The sequence below is a fragment of the Diorhabda carinulata genome, chromosome 8 (genome assembly GCF_026250575.1).
Source record: "Diorhabda carinulata isolate Delta chromosome 8, icDioCari1.1, whole genome shotgun sequence".
In the NCBI taxonomy this organism is placed as follows: Eukaryota; Metazoa; Arthropoda; class Insecta; order Coleoptera; family Chrysomelidae; genus Diorhabda; species Diorhabda carinulata.
Genome location: NC_079467.1, coordinates 15,318,681 through 15,334,942, shown reverse-complemented (window position 1 = coordinate 15,334,942; position 16,262 = coordinate 15,318,681). Strand labels below are relative to the sequence as shown.

At 33.3% G+C, this 16,262-nt stretch overlaps 2 protein-coding genes across 8 annotated transcripts in view; one reads left to right on the top strand and one right to left on the bottom strand.

Annotated features, from left to right (window-relative positions):
• Positions 1-9: 9 nt before the first annotated feature.
• LOC130896975 (microsomal glutathione S-transferase 1-like) lies at positions 10-5,146 on the top strand. The gene is made up of 3 exons (XM_057805422.1): positions 10-267; positions 3,474-3,550; positions 4,823-5,146. The coding sequence occupies exons 1-3, from the start codon at positions 148-150 to the stop codon at positions 5,064-5,066; spliced, it is 441 nt and encodes a 146-aa protein (XP_057661405.1). The 5' UTR covers positions 10-147; the 3' UTR covers positions 5,067-5,146.
• Positions 5,147-10,447: 5,301 nt separating this feature from the next.
• Positions 10,448-16,262, bottom strand: part of LOC130897109 (leucine zipper putative tumor suppressor 2 homolog) — a 301,729-nt gene continuing 295,914 nt past the window's right edge. For all 7 annotated transcript variants that reach the window (XM_057805702.1, XM_057805701.1, XM_057805704.1 and 4 more), the window contains one exon: positions 10,448-15,537. In XM_057805702.1, coding sequence (XP_057661685.1) covers positions 14,890-15,537 — 648 coding nt within the window. In that variant the 3' untranslated portion in view covers positions 10,448-14,889. The remainder of the gene's footprint in view (positions 15,538-16,262) is intronic.

The following is a 16,262-nucleotide window of genomic DNA, read 5'->3' as shown; positions in this document are numbered from 1 at the left end:
ACCGCGCAGCTAAGGTTCAAGTACCTCGCTGCAATGTTGGAACTTATTTTTCATCTGATATTTTATTTATTGCATTCAAATTGATGTTTGTAGCAACAAATCCGGTCAGTGTACAAGTCCGCTCTGTGAATTTTTATAGTTAACGACATGGCACAAGCGTCATTAGAAAATGATGTTTTTCGTTCTTATTTATTTTATTGTTCAATTCTAGTTCTTAAAATGATGGTTATGTCGATTTTTACTTCTTCGCAAAGAATTAAATATGGGGTAAGTGATTTATGAATTGATTTTATCCAATACAATCAAATGAATAGTTTTATTCATTAGCGGCTCGTGACTTTAACAGAAGGCGATGCCAAAAATTTTATACGTTTCAGAAAAGACTCTGGATCTTATACCGAATAGGCACAATTGACGAAAATAAACAATTCACCTATTGTTAAAAAACAAACTTGGGCTATAGGAATAGTCCAGATAAAGATTATATTGTTAATATAACTCTCCGGACTAATAATTTTAGTCCATTTAATTTTCAAATTAAGATTTATCACAATTTTATCATCTTGTAGAAGATGTAGAATAAGATGCAAACACTCCGACCTCGTGCCATTTACGACTGGGGATGACATAGTTTTATTTCACAAAAATGGATTGCTCACGTCGAGTAGTCTTTAATTGAGAACTATCTTTAGTTTATTTTAAATAGTTTTCGAGAAAACTACCAATGCAACTTTGGGCTCGAGTGTGAAAGTACGCAATGAGAAATTGTCTCGAGCGACTCGAGTCTCGATCGGTTCCCCCATTCCATCTCCACGAGCAGGTTAGTAACAAAGATCGCGTTGCATGAACTTTGGAAATGGCGTATAGCCTATTTATCTGAATATAGATAGTGTCTGATAAATAATGTATGTTTTCAATGTTCGCTTTGTTTATTAAATAACCACACAAAAAGAAATCTTTAATATTCGAAGTATAGCCCATCATATTCTATAGTTTTAATACAATGTTCAGCAAGTTCTTAAATACAAAAAATTGTCGTCCCCTTGGAATCAAATCAATCAAAGATATAGTAATCTGACGGTACAAGCTCTACAATAAATGCTGGATGTGGTAGGGGTTCAATACTGATTTTTTATGTTCAGTTTGTTAAGATAAATTCATTTTTTATAGCAAGTAACAATGCGTCTAATAAAACGATCATTATTCGGCAACGCAATTACCTGTTCACGCATATTCACACACACTCGACGTTTCACTTAAATCATGGTTAATCATGGCACTATTTGAAACCTTATAGATCTTACTTAATGATTTTAAGTGGCATATAGTATCTTTAGAAGGTTCAATGGGGTCCGATAATCGGTGAATATTGTTACTAGATCGGTTTTTCACTGCTTCCCTTGTGACCTCAATATTCCACGCAGGTGACGATTTGAAAGCGAACAATCTTCAAACAAAAAATCTAGGTGAGAATGTAGAATGTGAATGTTTGATGATATTTTGTAATTTATGTTTTTGTAGTTGTTTAATAAACTATATCTCTTTTATTACCTTAAAAGCCATGAACAACGATAATCAAACAGATAATCCTAACGTTGCGAGTTTAGCTTTAAACGGTAGATATTCCAAGATTTCCTAATTTGTGACTGACTTTGCTTGACTCAGTCTAGGAAACATTTTCCCTAAAATGTCCATTTCAAACACTCAGACTTTATTTCATGTCAAGTGTAGGAAAATTACTTTTCTCGACTCTACTAATGAACCAATTAGTATATTTTTTCTCTAAAATTAGATACGATTTTCTCACGGGGTTAGATTTTGTAGTGGTTTTTGGCACGTTCCATAAATATAGGAAAAATTTTGTAAAACTATCTTATGACCAAATCAGATTTAAAAATGTTCAAATCATGATAATAAATGAGGTATCCATGAACTTTATCAGGAAAGAAAACGCTCGTCTATGGAAGACGCTTGCCCATAGAGAAAATATCAAATATAGATTGGCTTGTAAGTGAAATTACACTATTGGACGAGAGAGAAAGAGCATCGGTTTACCACTGTCTGTCTCCTTCTACTAGCCAATAAATTCAAAACGTTTTAGCTATAGTTGTTTGGATTACCAATTACCTATCCATGGATTATTACAGGTTACCACTAAATGTTTATTTATTTAAAGTCGAGATGAAAAATATTGGAACTAACTTTACCTTTTTTACCTTGGTATGGTGGACCTCAAATATTCGTGCACAATTCTTAGTTTTGAAAAAATTGTTATTGAAATCGACGAAATAAGTAATATCTTTAGAAATATTACTGTCTTGTTGAATTTTGAAGTAGTTATTGGTACACATAGTACGCGATTCATTAGTTTCGTTTCCTGAAAAATTAAGAAATAATATTTTGGATCGACCTATACTTTGATGTAATTAAAAGTAATTTTTCAATCATTTTACCAAATGATATAAAAGGCTACCAGGTTTATATTTTATATAGTTCGATTGTAGGAGGTCAGGAAACATTGCGCATATAGACCTACTAATAGACCCATCGAGACACACTTAAAATTACACAATGTCTATGTCCTTTGAAAAATGAAGTTGGCATCTTCGCTCGAACCTTTTAATGTCACTAAGTAAACTGGCTTGTGATGTCTACAGTATAGAGATTGCGTCTTAGTTGACTGTATCCGTGATCATTCACGTGTGCCTTAGGTTGTCTCATACCATCTATCTCTGCAAAGTCAACTTTGTATGCAGAGTACTGTAAGATGGTATAGAAACATTCGAGTCAGCCTTGTGACCAGGCACCGAACCGAGCTGGACTTTACAGCCATCATTCAACAGCTCTTGTAGGACTTTTTTACACTCCTGCACAAGCCTAGAGATACCTTTCCAGCTGTTATAGTTTGAATGGTAGCTCTGCTATCTGAGCAGATTGAGATCACTGTGTTTCTAAGGCGTCTACATTCCAACATATCGATTACTTTGGTTTAAAAGTTAGTAACAGTTAGTATTGTATGCCTAGAGTTACCTGTTCACTGTTCCATGTCAGTGATATTATTGGACATTAACCCGCAAGCTTTTTCTAGATTTTTACATAAGCGTTGCTTCAGCCTGCAATTCGTTGAAGATATTCAATCTATATGCTGTCCTTCTAGCTTTGAATTGTATGGTTAGATCAAAAGGTAGAAGATCAGTAGGACCGTTTTCACATGTTTGTGCCAAAGCAGTTTCCAATCTAGACTAACTCCCAGATATTTAACGACTTCAGACTTACGAGTCATGTCTCACCATGTAATAATTAGAGGCGTGTCCGTATTGTACCTTTTGGTTGAAAGGAGCTTTTACATCTTAATTAAAATTATTGATTACTAAATTATCTATTCTGGTTTGGAAATACACAAAAACAGGAGAAATTCTACAAATGTATTACGATCATCCAATATTCTATGCAAATTTTTCTTTGGTTTGCAGGCATTTGTTAATCCAGAAGATGTGAAAGCATTTAAGCTGAAACCTAAAACAGATGAGAATGTAGAACGAGTTAGGAGGTAAGATACCTTTCAATATGTACTAATCGACGTGCGACATTTATCTTTTAGGAAGTTATCAATAAAAAATAAGCGAATAAAGTTCCACATAAAAATTTTCCTTGGTATTCATCTGTAAGCTCGCTCAAAATCACAGGTAGAGTTTTTATGACTCTTGTACTTTAACAAGATGAATTCTTTTGAATTTAATAGTCGTTGTTCAGTGTTTTACCATTTTTAAGATAGTCGATGAATATTATACCATGCGCATCCCAAATACTGATATAACAACCTCGCCAACAGACTTATGCGGTTCACTCGGCTAACTGTCAATTGGACTCCGGGTTGAAATAAGTGAAATAATTTTAATCCATTGTCACATATCTAAGCTAAAATTTGGATTTATTGAGATTGAACAGGTCCAAACACTGTTCATATTCGTTGTTATCTTTGGTCGGTTGTGAACTCGGGTGGCAGCCACTTTGAACAAAGCTTTGGCTTTGAATGAATCGTTAATATATTTTCACGATATGTTCAACACGTTCCATCGTCATCTTAATGGTCTTAACAATTCAGTTAGCTCCATTTTACGGTTATCGAAACTTTTTTAATGTCCACCGCGTGCATCGTGCACGGGGTTCTGTAACCTTCTCAACGGTTGATTTTCCTGGGACAAAGTCCGAATAATGTTTTTCAAGTCAAGACCTGGCTTTAATAGTATTTTTTGCCAAAAGCATTGCTTTTGTAACAGACGAATTCCCTTTTTTACTTATTTCAAACTAACAATAGTTGCTTCACTTAAATGCTATAATTCACAAACTAATAGTACGACAGCTGTCAAATTTATACGCGTTTCTTTTAAGAGCTCCCGCTAACTGGAAATTATATAGATATAATTTGAGGGCCGTTTTCTAACCTCCGATAGGTTATAAATAAAAGATAAGTTCATATAAAACAATAATTTTACTACCAAAAGATTGGTACACTTACGGTTACTTTTCGACATAATCAACGAAGACATTTGTCACTTGGCAGGAGCGTTAATAATGGTGGACATGTTTACGTAGCTGTAGCACAACGCCAACTGACGCCTGAATTTCAACAATGACGAAGTGTGTAGTGCGAGAGCTGCACAGTCGTCTACCGCCCATGTTCGCTTTCTTCTTTCCCGCCTAACGTCTGCACAGAGCGATCGGATGTTGAAAAAAACGGTCCTCGTACTAGTAGCGTCATTTATGTATTAGCATACAAACTTTTCAGCCCACCTAATATATTTTTTTTTTTCAATTTCAGGGCACATTTGAATGACATCGAAAATATTCCATTATTCTTTGTTAGCGCTTGGTTGTACATCTTAACAAATCCAGTTGCATTCGTCGCTAAAACTTTATTTTTGATATACACCATAGCAAGGATTGTACACACTATTGTTTACGCAGTTTTCCCCCTTCCACAACCCGCTAGGGGAATATCTTGGGGTATTGGATTTGGAATCACTGGATATATGGCAGCTATCAGCTTCCTCCAGTTCAGATAAACATTTAATTAACCAATATAATTTACTTTGGGTGTATAATTTTGAATGTGTAAATAAAATAACATTGTGACTTACTGAAATTTAAAAATCTCATTGTGGTTAGTAAAAGAATTTCTCGTGTCTTTTTCACTCCAATATTATCAGCTAACGCTTAGACGCTCCCTATTTTCTTAGAAAAAATTATAAAAGGTATATTTCGCATTGGCCAATACCTGCTTTCTTATTTTAAACTCAACCGCCTATATCGCAAAGAACAATTGTCAAAATAGAAAACCATTTTCGAGAAATTCATCATGTAAGAACCCTTATAACTCTGGTCGAAAAGCTAGGTTAGTCACACATGAATTTTTCGAATATTATAGGAAATTAAAACGCATCCCTATAAAATGATACCAGCTCAGGAGTTTATGGAAGACGATTTCGATAGAAGGAAGTATTTCTGGGAAAAAACAATGGGAAATATTAGATACAATTAGATGTTTTGTTTTTCGATAAAAGTACATTTACACACAACGATCATGTTAGTTGTCTGAATTCTCGCTATTGGTCTAATGAGAATCTTCACTGGATAAGAAAAGAACATACGTAATATCCTCAAAAAGTTGATGAATGAGCAGGATTTGTTGGAAATTATATCATAGATCTCTTTTTTAGTGATAGTAATTGAATGAAGATAAATATTCATATCTGCTTCAAAATAATGTAGTGTCAACTTTGACAAACTTCTATCCTGATCTATATAATATGGTTACAGCAAGATGGAGCTCCGCTTTATTACCAAATCAATGTTAAGGCAGTACCTGAACCAAATTTTCCCAAATCGGTGAATAGGCAGATGCAGATCGGTACAATAGCCATCACGATCTATTAGACTTTTTCTTGTGGAAATATGTCAAAAATATTGTATACAAAATAAACTAATCCATTAGATGACTTACAAAGACGAATCACGTTTGCGCTTTGATCAGTTATACCTAAATAACGTTAGAATACCAAATGGAAACATCTAAAGCAGGGTTTCCCAACCTTTGTTTTGTTGAGGCTCCCCAGATTATTAATAATTTTTTCATGCCCCCCCTCTTTTCAATACACACAAAAAAACGCACATTATGTACTTAAAAGCCTTTTATTAATATTTATAAGATAATAAAATAAGAGTAGGTACTAATGAGACACTTGAGATTGAATGTTCAGAACCAGTTGGTTAATTCTAGGTTCTGTTTTTGTCAGAACTATCATTAGGTGGCTATCGACATCAATACGATTTCGCTGTTTAGTTTTAATACTAGAGCAGAAAAGCCTGTCTCACATAAGTAAGTTGAAGAAAAAGGAACTAGTACTCATAAAGCAAGAGAGGCAAGCTTCGAATTAACAGGAAATCTTTTGATCCAAAATTGCTGCAATGTCACAAGATGGAAGTCATCTTTCACGGACGAATCAGCCTTCATTTCTAGAAATTCTTCCTGAACTTTTTCTGGTAACTGTAACACATCGTCAATAAAAGGATTTCACGTGCCATATTGGTGACTCGGAATCGATGTCTCGATAGTATCGGCGCTTGCAAATGAGCTTTTATGTTAGCTTTCAAATTTGCGTCCAGTGTGTTATTTTTAGTTGCTTCGAACAGCCGAGAAAAAGATATAACATTTTCATAAGATAATTTTTGATTCCAAAGTTCGTTGGTTCATCAATGCCAGAAATAGAATTTCAACACCGATATGTGGAAAAACTTGGAAATCAATACAGCCACTGGTCACGATGGAATACCACCAATCGTATTGAAGAAACTGACTGAACTAACAGGTCTTCCATAAAAACAGGTCTATTCCCTGCTCCTTTCTCGGGCTCTACCAATACCTACCAAAAAAAGGAATAAAAAAACAGTTCCCAACAACTACTGATTGCTTCAGTCCAAGCAATTGCCAACGTTATGGAGAAAATCGTTAACCAGCTAATCTTGAGTATGCTAACATCATCGCCACCATCAATACGGCTTTCTTAAACATAGATGATCCCCTAATATCATGGTCTATGTCACCAATGTATAGACTGAAGCTACAGAGAAATACGGGGAATCTCGAGAAAACGCTCAGGACATATCGAAAGTTTTTGACGATCTTGGAAAGATTCTGGAGAAGCAGTCTGATTGTTGCTGCAAATACCCAGGTTGCTCTTTTGCGGTAATATCACCATTACCGCAAATTTGCTTGTTGCGTGTTTAAGCTAGGTAATAAGTTCTGGAATAGTCTTGTGGCCGATTATCTAAGACAGCTTTACAAAAACTTGGAGCCCTATTTAAAACAAAAAAGCTGTAATTCAGCTTGTAATTCTCTACAATGCTCATATTCGCCATCTTTGTAATATTGCTCCCTCACTTCTGCTATGTATGCTGGATACAGGCGTCATGATCTTGAGCGTCTACATAGGAGGATAGATCAATTGTAGAAAGATAATCAATTCATCGCAATCAATGCCATCTCGTTCTTAATCTGGCAATGAATGGAGGCATTTAAAAGGTAGTGTCTGGTGGTGATGTTTGTTATTACATATTCAACATGACCAGCTAATAAAAATGATGAGGATATTCACAATATGGACGTGACACCATTTATATACAGTTTGGTAACTACTTCTTTTGATCATCTTTGGGAGGATGGATTCAGTCGATCTGAAACTAACAGAAAACAAAACAAATGCAGTGCTTAATACAAGCTCAGAAAATACGTGAATTTTGGGAGTAATAACTTAGTAAGTTCAAACTTCTCGGTACCATTTTTTTCTTATATAACATGTGTAATCATTGAAGTTCAAGTGTCAAGTGTATGCCCTTCATGGGTCTTCTGACACGTTTTCGTCATTTATCCAAAAAAAAAAAGAGAATCAAATTATTACAGTTAGTTAATCTAAGAAGTAGAATTTGTAACCAATAAATAGTCTACCTCCCTGGTCGGCAGCTATCCGAATGATGTTTTAGATTATTGACAATTGAAAATGTCATTAAAAGCACTCCAGCCCTTTTGTACTAGTGACATTAATTTTCTCATCAGTAATTTTATTGTTTTACCAAGAAAGACTTTTTAGTTTGATCATTGCTGTAAGCATGTGTTTTGCTTAGTTTTTTAAACTATAATTTATTCTTTACATTTAGTATAACTAACTTTAAAAGTATACTTGTCAGTGTTTTCAAACTGTATTTTATTTAAATTAGTTCTAAAAGTCAGTTTTCAGTTGGTGGCTTCCACTGTTATTTTCCACAAGAATTAATGTTGTGACCATGGTATGGACTCGCTGGTCCGGGAGGGGAAAATGAAAAGTAGCACACTCTTTTGGTTCATTAGCACAACTAATGCAATTGTAGATATGTCGGTAGATAACACTAGGAGCTATGATATTCAGCCAATCACAGAACAGCAACGTAATACAGTAAATGCGTAGTTTTATTCAGAAGGATAGCTTTTTTGATACCTAAAACGGGTATGCAAAACGTATTTTTTCTATTTTGTTATTGTTCGAAAATACATAGACACTACTTATAGAGTACGCAGTTGCTGAAGACCCACCGTTAACTTTTGATTCCACCACAAACATCATATCAACAAAACACCAGAAAAAAATTAAAGATAGGTATAATAGGTGTACTTACAAGATGTAAGGGTCCATATACATCTATTAATGGAGTTCTGAAAGGTGTAGATAAAAGATTAAAAGATGTGGATATCGTGTTCAAAATTACATACAAACATTCAAGACAATACAAAAAATGGTATAGTTGTAGTTTTATAATAAGTATGTATTTACCTAGGGCACTGTCGCCTCGATGGACACCTGAAGACATTTGACTTAGCACATAATGCAGCCTGAGGATTCTGTTTCGCGGAGAACGAAACCTCTATCCACATTTTCTCAAAGTGAGACACTACAGAACTCCAAAGGAATAGAAGACGAAGATATCTGGCAGTTGTGAGCACTGGGGATTCGCTAGTATCGCGACAAGAAAAGGAGACACAATAGATCCTTAACACCGCGGTATATATGATACTCAAGTATATACGTACGTACAGGTATTCATCTTTATATTAATTTTGTATTTTTTCGAATGTAATAAAAAACTGTCGTTTGTCTAATTTTTTCTTGTTTCATTTCTGTAGCCACATTCTCCCCATAATTAAAAATACATCATATTTAAGTCTAACTTGTCCAGTTGTTTTTCGATTTTTGGTTGATATAACGCAATTGAATTGTTTCGAATAATAACTGGAAGAAAGATTTGAATTTGAAATAAGCCACCAAAAGCAGAAAGGAAGGAAACTGTTTTTATGTACGTTTGGTATCGCTAATGAACCAAGGGATGGTGCTGAAACAGGAAATCGAGTTGGCTATCTAAAGGATGTGGTTGATCTGGGGTGGTAACTTCCAATTAGATAAGAATAACTGATAGGGGTTGCAAGCGTATACTTAATTTTTTACACACAACGCTAACTGCTTTCACTGACTTTTTTATTTTATATTTATTTATAAGTGAAGTTTAAGCCTCAAATGTCAGTTTAAACTAGAGATATCAACTTTTTCACATTGTATAGATAGCGATTATAGACAAACTGCGGTTTAAACGTTACCGGCGGTTTGGGGGTAGCTTAAACTATGAAACGGAGGATCCGAACCCAACTTTTTCAAATTGTTTATGTCTACAATATTATAAAGGGTTTTATTAAAATTAGTGAAAATTTACACTTTATATTTGATGAACTCGATGATGATGATGATGATGATGATGATGAAGAAGAAATTATCACCATTATCGACGCGCCGAGAAAACAAAAAAGTTATTATTCCTAGAGCAAATCTTTGAATTGTTCTAATTATTTTCTAAATTTTTCGTGATTCTATTGAATACATTTCTTTGTATTTCTTCACAAGGTTATCCAAAAGCACTACTTCATTGTCAGAGACATTGCAAATTGTTCATTTTTGTTCATATAATTTTCTTAAGCAATCCAACTTTAAAACAAATATCCGAAAAATTTTGGTTACATTTCCGCGCTAGTGACAACTGGCAGAAAAATGTCTGTTTGACTGTGACTTGTAGAATTGATCAATCTTTTATAAACTATGTAAGCTAGAGTTCCAACCATGGTTTAAACTTTGGTTTAATCTCCAATTTTTTCCTAGGCTGTAAAATTGGCCTAAATAAGTAGCAAGCTGTGACTGAAATTGGGCTTGGACACGTGTAGCTTTACTTAGAGGGTGGAAGTTGACGTCTAGAATTGGAACTGTTCTTCATAATAGTTTGTCAAGAACCTGTGCTGCATACCTACCTACTGATAGTTGTTTTCAAATTCACATTTTTCACATTCAAGGCAGAAATGAATTGAATAAGAAACTTTATTTTATTATCGTTTATTGTATTTACATATAAAAAACAAAGAACAATACTACTTACCAAATATTTAATATTATAAAATATGGTAAAAATATATAGAAGCATACAATTATATAGGTCTGTACAAAACATATAACAAATACCTAATGAAACTTTAAAATCACATGAAATACACCTTAAAAAAAGTTACTGTAAGTCCATATTTTGTGTTTTCTTGAAATTTAAAACTAGCATTAGATAAGCACAACATAAGTTTGGTGATGGTTATTAAAAAATACCTGGTATATATAACTATGAATTCAAGTTTTTAAATTATATTGAATGATACAGGGTGTTTCATAAAAAAGGTGATCCCATTTCTAGGATAGATAGAAAACTGAAAAATATTCCGGGTTTGCTCAGTAAAACATTTTCGTAACGCCAGGGTATTAGGTTAGGTTAGGGGTATCAGTCATCAATTTCTAGAGGATATATTGGCAAAATTTCTTTAAAAAATGCGTTAATTCTTTCTGAATACGAAGAACCTATTCTAACCTAACTTAGCCTAACCTAACCACCCCGAACTGCACCGAACAATATTTTCACGAACACTGAATGTTTGCAAGATACCAAAATTTCAATTTTTAAACCTAAAAAACTATGTGAAGATATATTTTAAAAAATATAGGTACATATCACCATTTAAATTTCCAGGTAGAATGTGATGATAACCTATTAATTTTTTACCCAAAGCTACTACCCAAACATTAACTTTAAAATAGTGTTGGTAATTTGATACCCTTTTAACATGTGAATTCCCAGCACCCCAGTAGGGTGCATTATGGGAGTTGAACATACCTTGTCGCGTAAAAGTGGCCTCGTTCGTGAAAAGAATTCATTTTAAAAAAATTTGGATTGTGGGCTGTCCTTTCTTGAAATTTTTGACAAAAATTCACTCTAACCGGTCGATCGTATGACAAGAGCTCTTGGACTTGTCTGTAATGATAAAGATGTAGCTATTGCTCTGTAAGTATCCTTCAATTACTTGTAGAAGGCATATTTGTTTGTCTTGCCACATTCTGTAAGCTAACTGTTGGATTATGATCAACTAAATTTAAAATCATATTTTCTTTATTAATGGTTCTTGTTATTCTTAGCCTACCAGAAATTATTTTTATAGGTCTCACATTCCCAGTTTCTTGACAGCTTGGTTCTTGGTAAGTTTCTTCAAAGAAACGCATAAAGCGTAACAGCTGCACTAGAGTTTCCTAAACACTTGCTTAAGATTAATAACATGTCAGTGTATTCAAAATTTAAGTACAATTTGATTAACAATATCTAATTTAACAAATAACAATGCTTCAGAAATGTAATTATTATTGACTCAACGTCATAACTACCAATGAATCAGAGCTTTCATGGCAAAATCAGAGAAAATGCTATTGCCGTATAAAATTCGAAGTTAAATAATTATGGGTATTCAGCTATTGGGGGCCTTAGTATGAAACAAACAATAGTTTAAGTCCCAGAACCGCAATACATAATTTTCAAATTGTTATTTGTGATTAGACTGGATTTTTGTGAAACGTTACAAGAAACGAAAGCCCTCAGTCCCAATTTGTTTAATGTATCCGTTTTATTGATGGGGTCGAATTTACGTGACAAAAAATTTTCAATTCACATAACGCTTATCATTTAATAATAATAATTAATAACTTTATCAATACTTTATTCCAGCATTGGTTATTACTTCATAATTTTTAAATCGCAATATTCTAAAAACGGTACACAGTATCGAGTTTTACCAAGAGTACCTTTTGGGTGTAAAATTAAATAATGTTTGAGTTTACTTGAAATTTTGCTCAATAAATCTAATATTGAACAAGTTAGGTTCAATAATAGTTGGTACGAACCATGTAACTAGCGTCCTCTTTGAGAGTCAGATATAAAAACAAATTCATTCATTCATATAAAATTTCAATACAATGTTGCCAGTATTTATGGCAAAATCTTAAAATTGTGTATAATTCTTTTTCTTCAACGCCCTTTATCTTGAATACGGAAGGCGTTACGAAATTTTTTCACCAAGCAAACCCCCAATATTTTTCAGTTTTCTATCTATCCTAGAGAAGGGATCACCTTTTTATATACTTATATATTTTGGTCGTTTGTTTCTTTATCTATATGTGGATTTTGTATCACTTATTAATTACAATTCATGCTATCAAATCAGGCAATCAAAGTTACAAGTTTTCATACATTTTTGTGAATTTTTTTCCAAATTGTAGTGTGAGGCTCAAAATAAATAAGCTTCATATTTCAGCAGAATTTCTATTCTGTTCTCTCTAGTTTTTATTTTTATTACCGAATTCTCATATAAGGTGCACGAGATCGCATGGGTTATATCCTGAATAAAACTTTGAGCTGAGGAAGCTATTGGTGCGATTGTTGCCGTTTCATAGCAGTATTTGACGCCGTTTAAGCGCAGTACCAAGGAATTTTTCGTGACTATCGATAAAACATTGATCCAATCGTAGACACTATAGACCAGAAAATAGTCGAAGCATTGGCAACTGTGCTCTAAAAAGGCGACATATCGTTGGGGATTCACAAGGTGCAATTTACATTGATTACGTGGAGAAACATAAAGCTTTCGTAGTATTTGAAGAATTTTATGAAAAAAAAGTGCTCTTCCACCATAATAACGTATCGGTTTACACCTACCTCCTCACGGTCATATCACTGCTCTATTCACTCGTCATATATGTGCCAAATTCAGAAAGTCCCTCGTCGGGAAGTCGATTGATCAATCATTTAGGAATACTTTCCATACCTCAACAAAACATCATTTTTAGACGGGTTGAAGAAGCTGGAGCAGAAGTGAGCCATGTAAATCAGTGATTATATCAAAAAAAAATCTCTAGTTTTCCAATATTTTCGTTTTTCTTTTATAGAGTAGTATTTATCAGACTACCTTAGTAAAACTATAATACCTGTCGACTCCTTTCCCCCCCTATAAAAATATGTATAGCAACGTCACATTTTATTTCAATTACATTACATTAACCCTCTAGACTAATACATAACTCGGACTTGAATCTTTTTACTATCTACCAATTTGTCCTGGTCTAGTTTAGACAAAATATATATGAGAAGATATCAATGAAAGTGATATTGAAGTTAAAAATATTTTTAAATAGTTTTACTTGGAATTTTCACGAAGAGAGAGAAATACTGTTATTGTACTGATATCCTGGGATTTTTTGAAGTAATAAATCAAAACTATTATAAAGCAGAATGCCGCTTATTATTTGATTCTTCGATACACAATGAAATTGAGACAAATTGTGAAGAGAATTGAGACCTATAACTTAATGTGTACGTTAATGAAATTAATAAAATTTGAATCAATCAAATCAATGGAAATTGAGTAGCAACTTCAAAGTTATCGGCTTGTTATTGGGTTTACAAGGTACATTCACTCTAATTTTTTTTGTTGGACAGCAGAACGAGAGTGCATCGTTATACATAATGGCCTATTCGAAAAGAGTATACTCTGGGAAAATATAAGTGGTATGGAAAAGATGATTGGAAGTCATTCAAAAAATATGTTTTTAGGAAAATTATGAAGTTGTTGTAGCTGACTAAAAAATTGGATCATATAAGGATGAATATGTCATTGAAAATTCATTTTCTGCATTCACATTTGAGTTTTTTCTTTGAAAACATAGGAAATACGATTGGAGGACAAGGGGGGCGGACAAAAATCTGAAGATTTTTGAAGTACGTCATCAGGGATTTTGTCATTATTGTTACTCTATAATGAGACACTGACTCAAAAAATTATAAAAAGATATCTAGGATCTACTACGAGGAAACAATAATATCCAAAATAAAATTGCCATGTCACTAGTTCAGTACCGTATATTATATCGACCTGACTCGTTAAATTCTTCTACAGTGTTGTTTTTCTAGAACTACTTTGTTCTTGTTTTGTTTTTTATGATGTCATGTTTAAATAACTTGCAGCTGTGAAATTATGTTTTAATCCAAATATTTAGACTTAAAGAAAAGTCGAAACGTTATTTTAAAACAGAAGAGACCTAAAATAAAGAAAAATATATATAGACACATAATTTTGTCCATTATTTATAAAGTATATATGATGTGTCCACTTCTCAAGAAAGAATGTAGATTGATCTTTAGGTGATATGTATTACTCGATGTGCCCTCTATAAACTGAAATTCATCACTAAATCTGGTATATATGTGAATTTGTTCAATTTATTGCCTAATATTTTTCTCTAAATTTTTAGTTGTATTATTAATTTCATCTACGACCATATAATATATATTAACAATGAAGCTTGTGGAAAAAATTACTCGGAAGGTACATAACTTTTAACTCAAAAATGTAGCTTGTTATCTACACGAGAAAAAGAAGTAACCTTCTAAGTAATTTTATCATAAATCTATCGTTTGCGAAAGTTCTAACTTCGATTTTAATCCTGTTTTGTCTAATTCTAGTTCAACGGTCAAACTTTCAATCTCGGCTTCTAGCGCTCTTGTTCTTCTAAACATCTGCACATAGTTCATTTGAAGTTGTCGTTGATATCTGAGTACCTTCTCCTTTTCTTGAACCCACGTTATTCTTTCATTTTCAAATTGTTTATTTTTAGCTGCCAATTCTTCTCTCAGTTTTTCTAATTCACTATCGTTATCCTCTTGATGATAACCGTTTATATTTTGAATTTCAACCTCTTCTATACCGTCCTCCGTTATGTAATTCCCTTTATTTCGACCCGGTTCTACATGGGAATAATCTTTTAAACTCAACTCTGATAGTTCCTCCCTCAATTCTCTAATTTCCGCCTTAAGTTTTTCAGTTTCTTCTTTATTTTCCTTGGTTGTTTCCGATTTTTCCGAATCATGTGATGGTATTAACTTTGCTTTCGTGATTAATTCTTTGAGTTGCTTGATTTCCTCCTCTTTGCAACTAGCTTGTGATTTCAATGTTTGTATTTCGTCATCTTTTTGTTCTAGTTTGTTTCTTAGGTCACGTTGCTCCGTTCGAAATTGGATAAGTTCTTGACATTTGCTAGTTTGGTCCATCTACAAAAAAATATCTATTATATTCTATTATAAAAATTCTTTTCTGATCAAAAATTGATTATGATTGATCACATTTACGAGTGGAATCAAACCATTGTACAGTGATTTATGTATTCATTTCAAAATTGATTGTTATGAAAAGCAACCCTCAGAGGGCTTCTGACGCCTTGTCCCCAGGATAAAAATAGAGAATTTTACTAGTTCACGTTTCTTAGTAACCCCAGTAACAATAAATGTGTTGCCTAAGAAGATGTACATTCAGATAAAGAGTCAGCTGATTACTTTAAAAAGACCGCTACACTATTAATATCAAATGAAATGAGGCAGTTTGAAGTTTTGTATGTAATACATGCTATAAAGGAGACCATAATGTGAGAAATGAAATAATAGAAGCACTACCGGAAAGGGCTGTGAGGTAACTACAACATCTAATGCAGAGGTGTCAAACTCAATTTTGCAGAGGGCCATATATTAAATTTTGAATTCGTAGGTGGGCCAGATTTAACATAAAAAAATGAACTGAACTATTATAACAATTTATTTATTAAATTATATAAGTATATAATATACCGTAGGTAGTTATAAAGGTAGGTAATTATGTTGAGCTCGAGGATCCAGATACCTGACTTATCTTGTTTTTGACAAGCTCATTGATATCAGGTATCATATTCGTTGTAATTATTTTAAGAATTGATTGGAGGTGTTCATTCGTAAGTCTTGTGCGA

Bases quoted from the DNA above. Each gene is read 5' to 3' on its own strand.
- LOC130896975 (XM_057805422.1), top strand. From the start codon at position 148: ATGGCACAAGCGTCATTAGAAAATGATGTTTTTCGTTCTTATTTATTT. The intron at 268-3,473 runs GTAAGTGATTTA...TTTGGTTTGCAG, and splicing joins CGCAAAGAATTAAATATGGG to GCATTTGTTAATCCAGAAGA. The intron at 3,551-4,822 runs GTAAGATACCTT...TTTCAATTTCAG, and splicing joins AATGTAGAACGAGTTAGGAG to GGCACATTTGAATGACATCG.